Genomic DNA, 19661 nt, shown 5'->3' on the forward strand with positions numbered 1-19661 from the left:
AATCAAAGAAACAGATCAACGAAAGTTTTAGAAAAATCGGACAAACAATGAGAAAGTTGTGAGCATTTAAATATTGCAATCACTAATGCTATGGAGATCCTCTCATTGGCAATGCGACGATGTGTGATGTCACATGTGAACAACTTTACCTCTGATGGACTATAAAATACCCCCCCAAAATGTCTCTTTTATCCATAATGTATTCTTTAAAAATCTGTATTACATGCCTTCCTATGTAGAAAGAACACAATGATCTACTGATAGATGTGATAAAAGAGGTAATTTAAGTGAAATATAAACTAAAGTAGTGGGGAGAGTTGTTCACAAGTGACATCACACATCTTTGTCGCATTGCCAACGTGATGTCAGATCTCCATATCATTAGTGATTAGCAATACTCAAATGCTCATAACTTTCTCATTGTCCGATTTTTCTCAAACTTTCGTTGATCTGTTTCTTTGATTTTTCTGTTTTCACACAAGCTCTCTTGCTCTAAAGGTTTTATTCTCCAAAAAACATCGCTGACCAAAGACATCATGTTGTTTCCAATACTTGTTAAGGGTATGCTCACACGCCAGTACTTGGGGGTGCCTTTTCAGAACATGAAAAATATTTGTTTAGGGTGCTTTTCGAGACCCCATGCATGGTCACGCATGGTATCCACTCGCAATGGAAGTGCCCCCCCCCCCGGTGCATCATTCAAATTTCATTTAAAGAAGCATCGAGCATTATCTACTCATGACCCATAAGCATTGCTCTTTATTGTACCTCAATCACTTATATGATTACCATTTCGGCCCTCTATTTTGATAATTTTGTTCGACTCACTTTCTTGATATTTACGGATTTCGGCTAATTGTAATTGTGATAATTTCACATCATTTGCTCTTTGTTGCCTAGAATGTCCAGTTTACTGGTTAGAATATCACAAATTTTCAGCTCGCGCTTCGCGCTCGCATCATCGATTGGTGAGATATGTAGCACGTATATCCTATTCATGAGCAATTGAATGAAGTTTTTTTTTAAATGTTCCTTTTCAGATCAGCATATCAAAATTTTCAGCTCGTGCTTTGCCCTCGCGTTAATTCTTTAGTTAGATTCATATCTTTTCTTTCATGTTTACAGGGTAAAGAATTACAATGGTTTACAAACTATTTATCCAACAGGAAAATTAGAACTTGTATCAATAATAGAATAATGTACTCTCTGAAGAAAAGGCGATTACGAAAAGTGTACCACAAGGTTCTTTACTGGGACCGCTGTTGTTCACCATTTCAAGGCATACATGTAAATTTTGCTTTAGATGCAAGTGCAAGATTCATCTTTATGCAGATGACACGGTCATTCATTATTCGCATAAAAATCCAGAAGTTTTGGAAAATGTCCTTTAAAGGCCTGGTAACATGGATGAATAATAACAATTTAAAGATCAATTACGACAAAACTGTATGCATGTTACTTGGAACAGGCAACATGCTTGAAAAGCATTGTCTTTTGAATACTCAATTTAAAGATCAGCAGCAATCTCAAGTAAATAACATACACACGAATACTCATACTTTTAAGAATGTTTAGTTTTATAAAATGATGATATAAGTATCTTATTTTATTCATATAATTACCTTACCCTATTTTTGCAAATATAAGGTCATTACTTTTGTTCATTTTTGTTTGTAACTGTGTTTATGTTTTTGTATTTATGTATTCTTTAGTTTTATGTGAAAAATGGAAAGAAAAGAAATGAAATAAATCAATAAATCTATAAGAAAATAACTTTAAATGATATATTGGTATTCATGTAAATGATAAATTACGATGGGATGTTCACATCGAAAAGATTTGAAGCAAGATTAGTAAAACGGTAAGTAGATTAAGACAGTATGTGAACATGTCTGAACTTAAATTGATCTATAGATCTATCTTATTACCCCCGTTTGATTATAGAGATGTAATTTGGCGGGCTACCAGCAAAAAATGTTTATCAAAACTGCAGAAAATCCAAAATGGGGCTAGACGCGTACGGATAATAACCAATGTTATCCCATACTCTCATACTTCTACGAACCAAATTCACAGCCGCCTTTACTAGCAAACTCTATTTGACAGGCAAAAATAAATCTTCTGCTCTTCACTTATGAAGTATTACATAACTTGACCCCAGACATGCCAGAATATTTCTTTTCTTTTCATATATGTTTTACGTTGTTTTATTCTAGTTTTGTTCTGTAATTCGTTATACCATTATCAGTGGATTTTATTTCATTTTATGATTTGTCAGATTGTCTTACATTGCACTGGCTCCATGGAAGACCAGGAGCAACAATTAAAGTTGCAGCTGAATATGCGCTACCAGTCGTAATTTTGTCTTGCTTGTATATACTGTGCCATATTTTTATATTTACAGAAGTTATAGAATTATATATTTTTAAGCTTACGGAAATAAAACAACAACAACTAAAAAACTGCTAGGAATGTTTACTTTTTAGTTCTCACGTCTTATTGCATAAAATTTCCAAAAGTTTTAGCTCGTGATTCGCGCTCGCAACATCTCGCATGATTATAAGGATGCCCTTTTAATAGTAATTAGTCCATTATAATGACCAAAAGGCGGGTTTTACAACATCAGATTTGATTTTTTTTTCCGAACCGCTCGCTCGCTACCCTCCCTTTCAAATGAAATAATACCTAAATATAAATATCTTATTAATCTTAAATCACTTTTAAAAAACTTTTCTGAACTTAATTACTACAAACCTGACAACTTTTTCACACAGGTGATAATCTCATGGTGAAAATATCCATATGCACCAACATGCCCTTTTTGGCATAAAGTGTCTTTTGGGGGGCTTTGCCCCCCCCCCCCCAAAAAAAAAAACTAAAATACCTTCCATCACCCCTGATGCCACACTTTTGGACCTATAAACGAATTTTATGTTGATAAGAACATCTGTATCTTGGGAAATGTATTAATAAAGAAGAGCGTGAGAATAAATTTTGATTTGTATCAAACAACCGAGAAAAATGAACAATAATAACGCCGATACACTGATAAATGATAAAAAAAAATTGGCTTCTTCTCCCCCTCCCCCTCCTCCTCATCCTCCTCCTTCTTCTTTTTCTTCTAATCCTTTTCCTCTGCTCCTACTTCCAGTGGCCATGGTGGCGTAGCTGGGATTTTTTCCTGGGGGTCCTTGCTTTTTAATGGGGGGGGGGCAATTTTCCTGTATGTGTCACAGGGACAGATCCAATTTCGCCAATAGTAGGTGGAGCCGATCGGCTGCTCATAATGTTGATTTTTCATTGTTTGAAGAAATAGTCCTACATTCACTTTTTAGCTTTAATTTTTTTTTCATAAAACGACAAATATATGAAATAATTTCATGTAAGCCCTTTTAAAAAAGTTCGAAGCGTGGCCTTATTTTGTTTAACTTACATGCATTTTGTCCTGAAAATAACATTCTGGGCACCGTTTGTGATCCTGAACAAGATCCGTATGTAACTAGATAATTACTGCGAATGCCAAGCGCGAGCAAAAATTTTTATAAAGCGTTTCGGCCTGATCGACGAGGGACCAGTTGAGGACAGTTTGCAGTTACCCATGAAAAATATGATGTATGTTTTAACAATTAAATTATGTGAGCGCGAAGCGCGAGCTGAACTTTTTTTGACATTTCGACCTAAAAAAAATCGTAATTCAAAGCACTTTTCGTAATCATGAAAGGGATAGGTATGTAACAATTAATGCGAGCGCGAAGCGCGATCGGAAGAAAATTTAGATTTTATACCTAAAACGGGACACTCTATTCTGTTTTGTAAATGATGTAAAGGATGGGTAATTGGATGTCTTCCTACATTAATAATGCAAACGTGAAGCGCAAGCAGAAAATTTTTAGATTAAGAACAAGCTGCCTAGATCAATAAACATGCGTGCGCCTGTTATAGATTTAGACCTAGAATCTGAACATTCTTCATTTTTTCATAGTACTCATGCACGAGCTGAAAAAGAATTTTATTCCGATCTGAAAAAGGGTAAATTTAAGGACTATTTCAAGCACTGTTTAGGAAAACTGTAAAGTGGATGTGGATCACACTTACTACGGATGCGAGCGCGAAGCGCTAGCTGATATTTTTTAATATCACTTTGACCTAGTACCGGGACAAGGACGCTTTGTCATCATGAAAATATATAAAAATGATGACTGTCGTCCTATTTATTCGTCCTAAGCGCGAGATGAAACCGTACTCCATTCTAAACAAGGTTCGATTTAGTTATTAGGACTATTCATGAAAATGTAATTTTCTTTTTTTAATCTAATATGCTCACTATGATGAGAGCGTGAAATTTGTTGTTCATTGAGGCTTGAAAACTAGACATTTTAAGCATTTTATAGTTATAAATAGGACGCATGAATTAATACATTTTAACATTAATGCAAACGCAAATCGCGAGCTGATTTTTCTAATAAACTGTAATGAAATGGGATTTTAGGGAGCTTGTTATTGAATATACATAACTCACCAATCAAATTTCGAGCGCGCAGCACGAGCTGATAGGCGTTGGTTTTGACAATCACATCTGAAATGGACTCATATTTTGAGAACTTTATGGAATACAAGAAGAAACTTGGTAAATCAAATAATGCCGACCCGGCGTGCAGCGTGAGCTGAAAATGTTGATATTTAGACTATAAAACTAACATTTTACAGAGCACTTGAAAAAAAATCAATTTGTTAATTGTATATAGTGCCATGGAAGATCTTGTTTGAAAGCTCTTCCCCTCACCTTATTTTATTCACTCGTCTTCCTCTTCTTATTTTCCTCTCCTTTTTTTCTTCTATCTTTCCCTTTTTTCTTTCTTTCTCTCCCCCTTTTTTTTTGGGGGGGGCGGCCCCCCCCTTGTAGCTACGCGACAGATTACTTCTCCCTTTTCTACTTATTCTTCTCAGATTCTCTTAATTCCTCGATCCTGACTAAACCCTCGAAAAATACGGCACGGGTTTTCGGCTCCTTTCTTATTTTCCTTCGTAGATGGCGTTATCAATTTAGAGAAGATCAAGATGGCCAAGTTTGAGTACGACGAGTCGGGAGGAACTTCCCTTTATTTTCTGGTTTCTTTCTATGCACTGGTCCTTTTTCCATTGACGTATTACTTATGGCCTTCTAAGCACAAAAAGGGTGAGTATGTAATCTGTTAATTTGAATTCTGCCTTGCACATATAACTGAGTTATAGAGAAAGCGACTGTGAGTGTGATGAATCTACCGATTGCCGTATGGCGGTGGCCTTTCATTCCCACGTCAAAAGACACGTTATCATCATAATCGTGAATCTGAGCGCTAGCATATCGTCCCCGGACCCCGGGCCGATCTCCGAACATCGGAGGAACTAAACGAGAGAGTGGCTGTGGCAGCCGGCTGAGTGAGCTGTGTTGTGATGATGACTGTCTGCACTGCAGTTGTGATGTGATGTGCCGTGCTCATCGAGTCTTTAGAAAGTCAAAGGAGTCAATACATTCGCTGCACACAGGATAAGTTTTTTGCAAAAATTCGGACGCAGGGGCAAAATAAAGGAAGTTGTGCACCACGACACGTCCACAATCAATTTTGGATGATTTAATTTTAAATCGCATCCTAACGTTAAATCGGCAATCCTGTATTTTAGGGGTCTAAATTATTTTAGGTTGCTAACTTCAGGCTATTCGCAACAGCTCCAAGACCGTTGTTAACGGTAGTTCAGTAGTGCGTACGTACGGGTGTGGCGGGCCGTTAATGCCATTATTATACTATAGTATAGGACTATACAGCTACACGCCTAGATGTAAAGTTGTATTTACTAGGCACTTCAGTCGGGCGCGCGATCGCACGGACAAAGCGCTAGATGTCGATTTTTGCATTGCAGTGAATGGCAGGCGTATGTCTAACACACACAGTTCGCTCCGCTCGGCACTTCGGCCGAGTGCTGGAGTTGCATTCGGATTTTGGCCGAAAAGACAGAGTCATTTTCTTCCTTTATTTCCATGATTTTGATTGGTCAAAAGTTCTTGCAGTTGCTTCGAACGTCTTCGGTAAACGTCGGAAATACTATAACACAGAGTTACACTTACCTTCTTGCGAGGGAAGGACCTAATATCGAGGTATTTATTTTTCTTTGCTTGAAATTTCCTTCTTATAATCATCAGATCTCTTGATAACTTTGGTCATTAATAAATTTATATATTTAAGAACATTTTGTGAAATTTTAATCGAATTTGGTCTATAGAGAGACTCCGAATATGAGCTTCAAATTTGAGTGTCGTGAGGCTTTTGCGAATCTGACTTGACGATCGGGCAGGGTAATTTTCATAATTATAATTAAAGGCTTTATAATTTTTGAGACAATAATAATTATCATTTCAATAATAATTATGAAATAATTATAACAATTATTACTATAATGATAGTAATTGTTATTGTAATAATTATTTAGAAAATAATATTAATGAAGCAAAAATAATTATTATTATGATAATAATAATAATCATAATAAAAATTTGGACAATAATGAAACGATGATGAGACAATAATAATATCAACAATTTTATTGAGACCACAATAACAATAATGAGATAATAGACAATTGAAATCAATCTGTTTTTATTTTTTTCAAGAAATCCTAAGATTATTATTTTAATTCTCTTCTTTGATGACAAATTATATTCATTGAAAACTTAATTTCTAATGTTCAAGCAAAGAGAATCAATATCAAGTCATGTTTACCCTGTGCACAAACCTACCACAGGGCAATTACCCCCGAAATAGGCATAGGTTTACAGTATAGTTGTCCGGGGGGGGGGGGTAATTGTCCAGGGGTAGTTGCCCTTGAACCAAAGACATATGCCAATATGTCAAATCAATCTGAGTACTTTAAGATATATTAAAAGATTGTACAATTCCCCATAAGCTATGTGTTATAAATGTGCCATGCCCAAAACAAAGAAAATAATAAGATTTTGCAATCTTCTTTTGTCCACAAAAAGCCCTGTTTTTTCATCACAAAGATGACAATAACTCGACTTCTAGATATCGGAATTTGAAAATTCAAACAGTTTTGTGAATCGTAGATATTGGGCCTCATTGTGAGTCTATCAAAGATGCTGGAACAGTCTTTCCTAATTTTCATCTCAAGTGCCTATATTTACCAATGGGGTAACTATCATGCGATATACAGGGGCCAGGGGGGTGGTATAGAATAACGGTATACCTAAAGCCGTCGGGGTGTCACGTGACCCGGGACTAGTCATGGCCGGGCCGGGGGGTTGGGGGTATGCAATAATGCCATGCAGCACGCCTTGGTTCTAGGGGGTTTTATTATTTGGAGCATAATAGGGGGTATATCTGAGCACTTATGGGTGAAGAATGAAGAGTATAATGGTATATCAAACCAACGGTAATCAGCGTTACTTGTCATGGCGCGGGGGGGTTATAGAATGAAGAAATAATAATGCCTAAATAAAGTCCTATAATAATGGCATTAACGGCCTGCCATACTGGCACGTACGTACGCATTACTGAACTACCGTGGCGTTAACAGCGGTCGTGAAGCTGTTGCCTGAACTGAAGTTAGCAACCTGAAATAATTTAGACCCCTAAAATACAGGATTGCTGTTAAATCTCAGGATAATTGCTTGATTGTTGAGAAAACAACTTATTTCTGCTGTGCAAATGCTGATTTTGATTATTATATTACTATCATTAATTTTGATATAGAATTAGAAATCATTCACTTACAAAACAGACCTCTTTTGGCTCTTAACATCAGACATCTTCGCTCAGCTGTGCGCGACTTTGTTCTGAAAAAATATTATTTAACAGATAATAATTTGAAGGTTGATTATAGAGTTAAGTGCCAAAATATCAGACACTTGAGCATCATTGGACCAAAACAAAATACAATCATTGAATCAAATAAAAATCATGTTTATTTTCGTAGTACAAATGTTGAATATTAATGTCATGAAAAAATAGAATAAAAAAATTATTATAAATGGAAATTATTTACTTATTACCAGACCTCTTTCAGCTCTGAATATCGGAAGTAAGTACTGTTCTCACCTACATCTTAAACTTATTGAAATCTGGAGTTCTTCCGAAGGACTGGAAGAGAGTGCATATACATGTCCACTGCTTTTTAATTCTGCAAGAGTGGGAAATATCTTGGAATTACTCTATCCAACGACTTCAAATGGTCAACACATACCTCACTGATCTGCAAGAAAGTAACCCAACAGATAGGTTTGTCAGGCGTAACACAAGAAGAAGAAGTCTTTTTACGCCCTCACTTAGAGTACCGCTGCAGTGTTTGGTATCCTCACTCTACTAGTCATGGATACACAGAATTTGGAAAGAATCCAAAGGCAAGTGGCTCGCTAAGTTCTAGCTGATAACCGAAGAACTAGCAGCGTAACCAGCGTTCTCAACCAAGCTGAAGTGGTCTATTGTGTATTCATGACGCACTGTAAGCAGACTCGGCATGGTGTACCGGATAGTGAATAACCTTGCTGCAATACCCCAAGACAAATTGTTTTCTTTAAGCACCACTGTCACCAGGAGAAATCACAACAAGTGCTTTCAGACATATCGTCCAAGAGGCAATATTATACAGATATTGACTGATGCGGTGTGTAATATAAACATTCTTTGGACCGCCGGAGTTGTATTTTCCCGAAGCGCACAGCGCTGAGGGAAAATATGATCACGAGGGAAAATATTAATCCCTTAGGCGGTCCAAAGAATTTTTGTTTACTCATCCCATCAGTCAATATCTGTTATATTAGATAGCCTCTAATAATGAAGATAAAGTTAGGCCTAACGATATATATGTGCAGTCTGTTGTTTATGATATTCACAGTGATTGATTGAACTGGTATAGATCTAATGTTAGATCTTGATCTAGTAACTTTAGTCTAGCGCAGTGACCCTTTTATAATCAAATCAACTTTGTTTAGGCCTAGCCCTAGATCTAACTCTAAGTTCGAGTCCAGTCCAGGTCCAGGACCCAAGGCAGGCCGATAATGCATGGTAACATCTAATCCACAAGAGGGCGCCATACACGTAGAAAAATATATTCATGGACCGGTTGGTCAATATATTCATCGAAGGTGGACCGGCTGGGAAAATACATTGATTTCGATCATATCACGTGACGCGCTATGGACCAATCGCGCTTGGCTATCTGTCTTGGCTATCTAATATTGACAAATATGCCTTAGCCCAACGATCTGTCCCTGAATGGAATGAACTCCCTCTTCAAATAGTAAATGCATTTGCACTTGACAGCTTCCAAAAGCTCCTGCAAAATCACCTTGAAAATATACCTCACTCCTCATAACGTGCATCCAAGTCTAATTTCATCTTCGAGATAGGCTACAGAGCCCTTTGAAGATTATAGCAGATGATGATGATGAGATGAAGTAGTGCTATCATCGGCAGTGCTAATCTACAAGTATGATTTTGAAGGTATTGCATTTATTGGTGCCCATATTTTATTGAATAGTAAAAATAATTCTGCATAAAATGAATTTATACAAACTTATAAAACTACCGACCGACAAGCTGAATTGAGATTGTGAACTTTATTAGCGCTACCATCAGAGGCTCTGGAAGCTCCTCTGACAAGACCGTGGTATTCAATTCTCTATTTTTCTGATTTTCATAGTTAAATTATTATTTGTTATTTGTAAAATTTTTAGACTAAATACTAAATATAGCTACTTGTCTGGAAGGTTCTTGGTGAGTAGATCCTACTGAGTTTCGGCTAACATTACTTCTGTTATGAAGCGATGTGTACCAAGTTCTCAAAATCCATTGTGTAATCATGTTCATAGTGCGAGGTTAACTTCGCACTAGTGTGAGTGTGAGAAACTGAAAATCATCTTCTAATCAAAGATGAATTCTGGACCCGAGTTGACTTTGCTAGTCATGACATGGCTGGGCATCCAAAATACATGAAATAAGCGCTTCTTACACAGTCACATTAATTTACTTTTTTCAGATCTGCCTAACTTATTCTTTTAGATTCTAAAAATCGTAATGACCAAAGAAAAAGTCAAAGAAGCAGCAAGATTCGGAACTTGACCCATATTGCTCAACACGAAAACTAAGATTGTGATCGAGGTGAGAGGGTTTGGTAGGTATCACGATCTTACAATTCCACAAGTGTGCGCTGTGCTTAAACTTATACATGGACCTCGTCGTAATAGGTTGACCTTGTTTTATAGACAGTGCTGTAGCTCGGAGCCTTCAACTCGGCCCGAAATCGGCTCGGAAATTTTATAAGAATCAAAGTCCGTCTCGGTTCGGTTCGGTAACCCGGACCAGTTTAATTTGATGTGCGTTGTGCAAAAAATGTTATGTTTTGACCTTTTTGACAGTAACTACTGTGGCTGACATCACCCCTCTGACCTTGTCCTCAAAAGAAAACACACGCCCGAAAATCTTATCTTTTGTTTATACGCCACGTGCCAATACTCTGTCTTGATAATTAATCTATCATCAAACTCTCTACTATACTGTCAACACCGTATTCGACTTTTTTCCTCATCCGCTGCGCACCTGCGCTCCCGCCCTGGCCCTCGCTATGATGGTCCAACCATGGACCTACGTATGTGTACGTAGCATCTCCGTTCATCAGCCATTGGCTGAGCGCTAGGCCAGTAGAAATACGACCACTCCCATCCGTGATCGCACCAACACACCCAATAAAGGTTAACTTTAGTCTTTGCGAGCTGTGATTGGTTCATTCATCTGTCAATTACAGGAGTCACTCTCTGGCCGTAAGCACATGGTCTTGAATGAAAGGCCAACATGCTTGGAATGTGTGAAAGCCGAAACCACATTGTTTATAATACCCGGCTGTCGAAATTATTCTTCGCGGTGACCTAATTCCAGATACTCTCCAGACATTGTTTTTGTCAATAAATTATAAACAAGGGCGATGGAAATTCCAGTGGAATGAAGCCAAAGTTGATTAGAAATGGGTTTTGGCTTTTGGGGTACTTCAATACTTTATTAATAGCTATTAGTGATCAGAAAATTGGAAAGGGGATTTTTCATCGTGAATTAAGTCAATGAACTAAACCAATCACAAAATTATTGAAATATAGTTTGGAAAAAAAAATAAGACGAGGAAGAGCATCGGGATATATTGTATACTTTTCATCTTTCGCTCTGGAGAAAGAAAGAATCCCATTAATGTTCAACATGTATTCCTATTTCTTTTGTATAGGTAATATTTATTTGTTCATTTTGTTGCAATATTCTCCACGATATCAAAATAAAATGAGATGGAATAACATTCATATCTTTTGAAATCTTGCCTGGTCTTCTTTTTCTTCAGTTTCTTTCAAAACATTCTTGTACAAATTTTAAAACTTTGCATGATAATGAATTTTTATCCCCTCTTACCCTCACATCTCGCTCTCTCTCTCAAATTCTTGATTTCAATATCCATTGCTTTCTTCACTCCGTCACACTTTAAATAAACAGAAGCCGTAAATGTAACGCAGGGGAGGGGGTGGGGGGATTTTAGTTACTTCCGGGCACAACATCGAAACCAAAAAAATCGATAGTGAATGAGAATGTTTATTTTGATGAAAGAGACATCTGTGGGATGATTGGATCATTGAATAAAGGGAAAGAGACCTCACTTGTTTTTAAAAAGGAGGTATTTGATTTCCTTGCTTTGTATGCCTTTTTACAATTAGCCTCAGTCAGGATTCTTCCCATCCCCTCTATATTAGAACCTGTCATTCTCAGACTCAGAATTATACCAAGTTCACTCTCTCCCTTTTTTTTATTCATTCGAAGCTATCCCTATAGCAATTTTAACCACCTCTTTCAATTTCAAAATCGCACACCAACTTGTAATACGTCCCACGCATACACACAAACGTACTGGGGGCACTTCATTAAACTCATATTCTGAAAATTCGTCTATTATATTGATTTTTTCTTCTGAATTTGCATTTTAATAGCATGCCACAAATGATTAATAACGAAAGGTAAAAAAAATCAACGAAAAAAAAAATTACAAATGTAAACAAATTGTGTTGTTTGTTGCGTAATAATGGTAAATTTATCAAATCACAATCATTCTGCTTCAATTCCGGATTACACGAAACTTAGCTATGATAATAGGAGATATTTATTTTCAGGATATTACATGTATGAATAACTAATGTGATGGCTCCCATAATGCAATGATCGTCGTTGCCAAATTCAATAATTCGATGTATGGTTTTTTTTTTTCACGTCTTTTTATTCAAAATGATTGGGGATTTAGTCCGATTTACATGCTCCAATAAGAACAAAAAAAATCAATCACTATAACTATAAGTATAAAAAGTTTTTAAATCACTATTTTAGTATCAGTTTGCATGAATGATAATCTGAAACTTGTTCAGGGGCAGCGGAACGGTTTTTGAAGTGGAGGGGGTGACCATGCAAAAACATCAAAATCAGATGGTCATTTTTACGTTTTTGTACACGGTTTGGAAATAAAAGTGCGCTGCCTTCCCCCGTTTCGCGGCCCCTGTGGTTTTCTAATCTAAATAGTACTCATTTAACATAATATACAGGCGGTATATCGCATCCGATATGGTCTCAAAAATAAAAGCATGAATGACAGCGGTGAGATTTTAACTTTCTTAAAACAAAAACATGATAATGAATACACATTTAGCTATGTTTGGCAATATTTAAGATAGTAAAGGACACATCAATTAATTCCTCAAAATCATTAGCTACCTCGCGAGTGTGATATTTTTTCCCCTTTAAGTTAATAAGTTACTGGGATTATAAATATGAATCATGTTCGATGTCAAGAATTAAATCATTATGACATCTGTAATGTACATGTACCATGAAGAATACGGTTCCAAGTTATATTGTCCGAAGTTGCGAGTTGAGATTATAGTCGCATTATTCAATATAGTTCTTGTTTACCTTTATCATGGCGAGTCGCTGCAGGTTGTGTGGAGTTAACGAACACCTTTTTTTTGTTACGATGTCACCTGCGACACTAAACATCCGTTCTGCAGTGACACTGGATGGTGGGCAAGCGTGGTAGGCAGCAGCAACTGGCGCTAAGTTGGGGAAGGTTTGTCTGCGACTGCTCCAATACTCCAAAACGTTGCTGTCGAGTTTTGCAACTGGCTGCTGGAGATATACTTCCAATTCGTGGGCAATTGACTTTTTGATGTCACTTTGAGCAGGGGTCTCATCTTCATTTTCAGAGGTAGATGGAGATGATTCCATCATGGCAGCCTCCATTGCTGACATGAAGCTTGGACGATCCGAGTGTGAAGGCAACTGGGTGGCTTGTTCAGGGGTATCTGGATCGGAAAGTTCGACGACATCGTCAAGATTCTTCTCATTGTCAGAGAGTCCAACAACTGATGTCGAGATGGCCTCCTTGATTTTGTTCCGGAAGATTTCATCCCTTGGAGCGAACTTCATCTTGTACCTAATGCATAAAAATAAAGAGAAGTGATATGTAATTTTCATGGAGAGACAATTAAAAATTTTAAACTCATGATGGCCTGTGAGTCTAAACCTAAAATGAAACAAATAATGAGAAACACTGGCATTTATTTTATTCCACTTAATTAAATATTCATAAAGTTGATGTGATCCCCCTTTCTTTATTTTCACGTCTAAACATCTTGAAGTTGAAGAAAATGAAAGCTCCCCTTAAAATCATCAAACTGAGCGGACCATTGATGCATTTCAAGCATGAAATGAAAATCCATTTTTTTAAAGTTCTAAATAATTATTGATCAAGTGTCCTACCTGGGATCCAAAACGGTAGCGGCATGGAAAGTAGCGATGATCGTCTCTTCCTCTAAGTAGTCAATACGGGATGTTGGCTTGGGAGACATCATCCATCTCATCCGTTTCTCCCATAGATTCTGGAACGTTTCAACCATGCTTATGACCCCTGTTACCTCCCCAGCATCCTGCAGAAGCTGTAGCTGCTTCGCCAGCCCTTTAACCATGGGTAGAAATGATGAAACGCTACAATCGTCTTGTGACGCTAATTTTATTGCCTCCTCTGCTGGCTTGAGGGCGGCAACAACCCTTGAAATGATGTCAAGAGCGTCAGACCAGTGCTGGAATGCCCGTGGTCTTGAAAAATCTGCAAACGGAGTCATCACCCTATCATTGGCCAGTGCTTCGACCGCATCCCGCTGTGAGGTGATGTTCTCCAACATCGTCAAGGTGGAGTTCCATCTAGTTTCCACATCTCTTGTCAATTTGACGTGCTTGGTATTTGGGTAGTGGATGCCTAGCAACTCGTCGAATCGCCGCTTGACAGGCTGAGAATTGTTGACTTTCGACACCAACGTTCGCAACGCCGAAATCGTATCTCCTACAGCACGTTGGGTGTCGATGCCTCCCTTCATCACAAGGTTGAGACAGTGGGCGATGCACGGTACCCATCCCCGTATCATGTTCTCTTTCGTACAGTCGATGAGGGCTCGGCGGATGTTTGCTCCGTTGTCGCTTGAGCCGAATAGTAGCTGATTGTTGGCGGGTACCCACTCATTGGCGATAGCTGTCAAGCGATCTCGAATGTGCTTTGATGTTGCCTTCTCTGCGAATTCCTCCAAGCTAACAAGAGCTTGTCTTCTCTGGAACTGAAAGAAAATTAAAGATAATCAAATTATTAATACGTAAATAATAATATTGAACGGGCAGCAAAATTAGACACCATTAAATGCGAATAGAATTCACTATTGAAAATGATGATAAATAGTTTTTATTTATGAATGGGAGTAATGATAAGTTATGACAGAAAATTTATTATTAAATAGGCCTACTTAATAAGAAACCTGGATTTTTGTTTTACGTCACATAAAAACGTGCATGTTTGAATGTTATTTATTTGATGTACATATATAGCAAGGCAGACATTTTCCCCTTTTTGCAGGCGAGCATAATTGAAAGGTATTTGATTTAAACAAGGCTAATTGTATAGGTCTATATAAAGTAATGGTGGAATATAAAAAATAAACGAAAACGAGGAAAATTAGCTGAAAGCATAATAGATATATATTACTTACCATTTCATCCTTCAGAGTTGTCCAATGAAATGTCACCACCATGTACTCTATGTTCTGGTGAGACCTCCACATGTCGGTTGTGAAGCTAATCCCGGGAAGAGCTTTCGAGAGATCGATCTTTATAGCGTCTTTCACTTCTGAATATATCTCAGGTATCACTTTTTCGGAAAAGAACCATCTCGATGGGATGCTATACCTGCCATCCATAACTTTGATAAGTTCTCTGAATCCATCGCTGTCGATGACAGAGTATGGTCTCATGTCAATGGCTATCATTTTTCCGATAGCGCGGTGTATGTTTTTAGCTCTGTCACTATCATTGCTATAATTGTTCCGCCGGGCAACAGTCTCTTGAAGAGTCAATTGTTGCTTTCTTGATGAGCCCGAAGCTTGTACTCTAGATGAATTATTACTTGGAGGATCCCGTTCTACTCTTGCATCACCACTCCTTGGCATTGCCATGCATTGTTTGAGATGCCTAATGAGAGCAGTTGTCCCTCTATTTCGAGAATTTTTACCCCTAGCCCTTCGAACCCCACAATGATTACAAAGGGCGAACGACCCATCATTTGGATCCAACGTAAAATGGTTCCAAACATCGGATTTATTTTTCCGTTGAGAAGTTTCGGCCATGGTGGACAATTTGACAGTAACTTTTAAAAAAATCAGAATGAAGTGAGCGAAAGTTTCAAAATTTGGAAGAAAGTGATGTTGTTTGATCGAAATTCTAACTTATATATCTTGATGGCTACAATCGGCAACGGAGAGCAGCGAGAGACCCAACCCCCTTGTCAGAGAAACACGACAGTGTCAGTTGACAATCGAAGCTTTATTTTGGCAAATTGTTAAAAGTAATTAATTATAATTGCAAGATTAGATTCACGATTCAATAGACAATGAAACTTGATAGATTATTTGGTCACAACAGGTTTTTCTCTCTCGGACAGCCTGATACAATGACAGACTGTTCTCACTTATAGGGTGAAGAGTGAAGACAGACTGTTCTTCGTCATGTGATTATAAAAGACAACAGACTTCATTATCAGAAAAAAATATTTTCTTGATAAAATATTAATTTCCTTGCGAACTTCCTGAATGCCCCCCCATACAAATAAATCAGAAAAACAAGAAAAAACAACTACCCCCAAGATAAATGATTGCATAGATGAAGTGGAAAACAGACTTTCTGTCGCTGTGTCTTTCATGACCCCCACCACTCAATATATTTGAACATCGAATCAGACTAATTATCAAAGAACTCTTTGTAAGGCACTTAACTTTGCCGCCATGGATAAATAAATTTTATCCGTCTCCCCCTTTTGTTTTACCTTCCCATATCTCTTCCATGCTCCTCCCCCCTCTCTCTCCCTGTCTCTCACCCCAAACAAGCTTTCACCTACTCTCACTACCTTTCTCGGTCAAAATAAAGATATCTCACGATGCTGTCATGTTTTTTCTTTCTCTCTCTCTCGGTCTTTGTCACTTCGAGACAGCGGTCGGCCACCCGGCCTAATTCAGACGATTGAAAAATTGCGTAAGTGAAAGCGAACAGTAAAAGACGAATTTGTGAAAGGAAGATTGTCAAAATTCAAAAGAAAAACAAATAAGTGTGTATTGCTACATCATGTTATCACCGACAAAATCAAATAAAAGTTGGATGACATTTTCATGTGCTGAATGTTTTGGACTACATTTATTTGGTTTCTTTTGAAATGGAAGCCAAGTTATTCGTGAAATAAACTATAACTTTATAAGCCTTAATATTGGCCCCCTACGAAAAACAGCATGTGCTGATAGGGTGTTCCATCCCACAAGTGATGAATAAATAAATAAATGAATGAATAAATAGATAAATACAAAAATAGATAAAAATTGGCAATCATCACGACACTAACCAGAACTCGTCCAGTCCACTCCCCTCCCCCTTAAAAAACACACACACAAGGGGGGGGGCGAACAGATTAGTATATTTCACCCTTGCACAAAAAAATCATTTGTTTGTCATCACAATCATCTCGAAGGAAACATAATTCTCATTCGGACTTCTTTATGGCCAGCTCCGATGACAGTTACATGTAGCTCACAAAACCAAGAAGATTAATGTCAACATGACAATCGGGGCCCTCGATCAAGCAAGTGCTTGAAACCATTCCTGACCAGGTGATTAATCACATGATTCCATATACACACATTCAACATGCACTGGGCACTACTAGTATATTATGGACACACAATACACACACATTTTACAGTGCAGCCGCACAGCCACACATGTACACAGAATAGACGCAGGGCGGGCAGTGCAGGGGCACGTGGCTCGCAAAGATTGATTTTCGCTGGATTATCTCGGGCTGAAGAAAACACAGCTACATATACCCTTTTTAGACAGGCTAAAATTTCCTTAACCCCGTACTATTGGTGGGGCTAAATGGCAATTTAGCCCCACCTATAGTACGGGGTTAAGCTTAGCCCACTTTCGTTTTACACAGCGTTTTTGCAAAGTGGGCTAACCCCACCTATAGTACGGGATTATTTGGCCCTGCAAAAAAGCAGGGTTATCCCACCAATTGCGGTGCTAAGAGCAATAGTACGGGGTTAAGATCGCATGTGTAAAACGAAAGTGGGCTAAGCTTAAATAGTACGGGGTTAAGGAAATTGCGAGTGAAGCACTTGTACTACGAATGATCTACAAAAACCACTAGTCCGGGGTTAGCGAGTTTCGTGTGTAAAAAGCAAGCATTCCTTATCCGGGGTTAGCAATAACAATTTGGCATGTGTGAAAAGGAAAAAAAATAGTACGGGGTTAAGGATAGTACGGGGTTAGCGATAGTCCGGGGTTAAGAAAATCCTGTGTAAAAAGGGCAATAGAAGTACAAGGGCCAATCGTCATGCATGGACGGACCGGACGACCTATTTAAAGTTATGAATGAGCGGTAAGGCTTGGCTTGAGTCTGCCTCTAAATTTGAAAGGCGTTGCAGGTGAATAGATGGCTTTTTAGTTTAATCACGATGACGGAAACAAGTTGTATAGCATTCGGGTTAATTTTCCGGGTTGAGAGAGCTTGGCAATGAAGCCCGGTTCATATTTTCCGAACCGAACCAGCTCAACCCGGCGGGATTAAGTTCGGAAGGTGATCCGAGCTACAGCACTATTTGTGGACAAAACTTTGTCAAAGTTCTAGAGGAGAGAAATAGTCGAGCAGATGAAATTGAGATATTTGTATGAAATGAAAGTTTAAAAAAAAACTACAAAAATGAAATATTTTCATTTATTGTGTTTTTCTTCTTACTCACCATAGATGACCCAGAGAAAGTCCGGAAAGCGTGTCACTGTGACCCGTGTGAATCTAAAAGGGCCCAGATCAAGGCCCCTACCACGTCAAGCACTGTCAAAAACTTTGTCAGGTATTAATCACTCACCTTCCATTCATGCTGTTTATGAATACTCTTAAAGGAAAAGTCCACCTCGGCACAAAGTTGATTTGAATAAAAGGTGAAAAATCCAAGAAGCATAACACTGAAAATTTCATCAAAATCGGTTGTAAAATAAGAAAGTTATGACATTTTAAAGTTTAGCTTAATTTCACATTAAACAGTTATATGCGCATACTGGTTGGTATGCAAATGAGCTGACTGATGACATTAACTGCTCACTATTACTTTTGTATTTTATTATGTGAAATATGAGAAATTTTCATTTTCTCATTGTCAATGAAATAAACATTTATTCCTCCCAGAACATGTGGAATTACCATTATTTTAACAGTTTATGGGTATGTCAAGTTGGTCACCTTTGTCAAATCAGTAAATATTGAAAGATTGTATAATTTAAACAATAAAAAAAAGAGACAGTGAGGGACATAATCTACTCTCTGCTTGTCACTGATTGCATATATATTGTTAAAAATAAGTGAAAATTAAAAATATAACTTTTTTATTCCACATCTGATTTTGATGATATTTCTGGTGTTATGCTTGATTGATTTTCCTCTATTCAAATTAACAATTTCCAGGGGTGGACTTCACCTTTAACAATAATGGCTGCAGATTTTTTTTTTTATTAGAGTCCATGTATCTTACAAATGTATTTATCCTCTGATCAGATTGAATTTTCATCTCTTTCAAATGTGAACATATTTACTTGCTGGTATTTTTATCTTCCACAATTACAGAACTTTCTGTATCTGAATTTTCATGTTCAATCCTATGTTTATCTTTTCCAATCATTTGCTTATGAAAGACAGTGTTTTATACTGATTTTTTATACTTTAGTTTTGATTATGAATGAATTATGAAGCTCTGTGTAAATATGTTAGGCTCCCTCAAAAGAAACTGGCACATCAAAGTTGGAAGAGAAAGTGAATTAATATACATGTAATGGAACAATAATATCTTAGCTTGTCTTTATTATGATACATGTTCCATACATGTGTATGTTCATAAAATGTTCTTTGTGCTTATTGAATCTAGAAAGAAAAGGAAATAAGAGTAAACTATAGGAGGCGCGATAGCTCAGTCGGTAGAGCGGGGGATTCGTATTCTGGTGACCCAGGTTCGATTC

General features: G+C 37.6%; 1 protein-coding gene across 1 annotated transcript in view; it reads left to right on the forward strand.

The window, feature by feature from the left end:
- The first annotated feature begins 5015 nt into the window (after nucleotides 1-5015).
- The window catches only part of LOC121414000 (translocation protein SEC63 homolog), a 39724-nt gene continuing 25078 nt past the window's right edge, over nucleotides 5016-19661 (forward strand). Inside the window, exons 1-2 of the mRNA XM_041607034.1 lie at nucleotides 5016-5176; nucleotides 18400-18505. Of these exons, the coding sequence (XP_041462968.1) occupies nucleotides 5059-5176; nucleotides 18400-18505 (224 nt within the window). The 5' untranslated portion in view covers nucleotides 5016-5058. The remainder of the gene's footprint in view (nucleotides 5177-18399; nucleotides 18506-19661) is intronic.

This window comes from Lytechinus variegatus, chromosome 4, assembly GCF_018143015.1.
Source record: "Lytechinus variegatus isolate NC3 chromosome 4, Lvar_3.0, whole genome shotgun sequence".
Classification (NCBI taxonomy): domain Eukaryota; kingdom Metazoa; phylum Echinodermata; class Echinoidea; order Temnopleuroida; family Toxopneustidae; genus Lytechinus; species Lytechinus variegatus.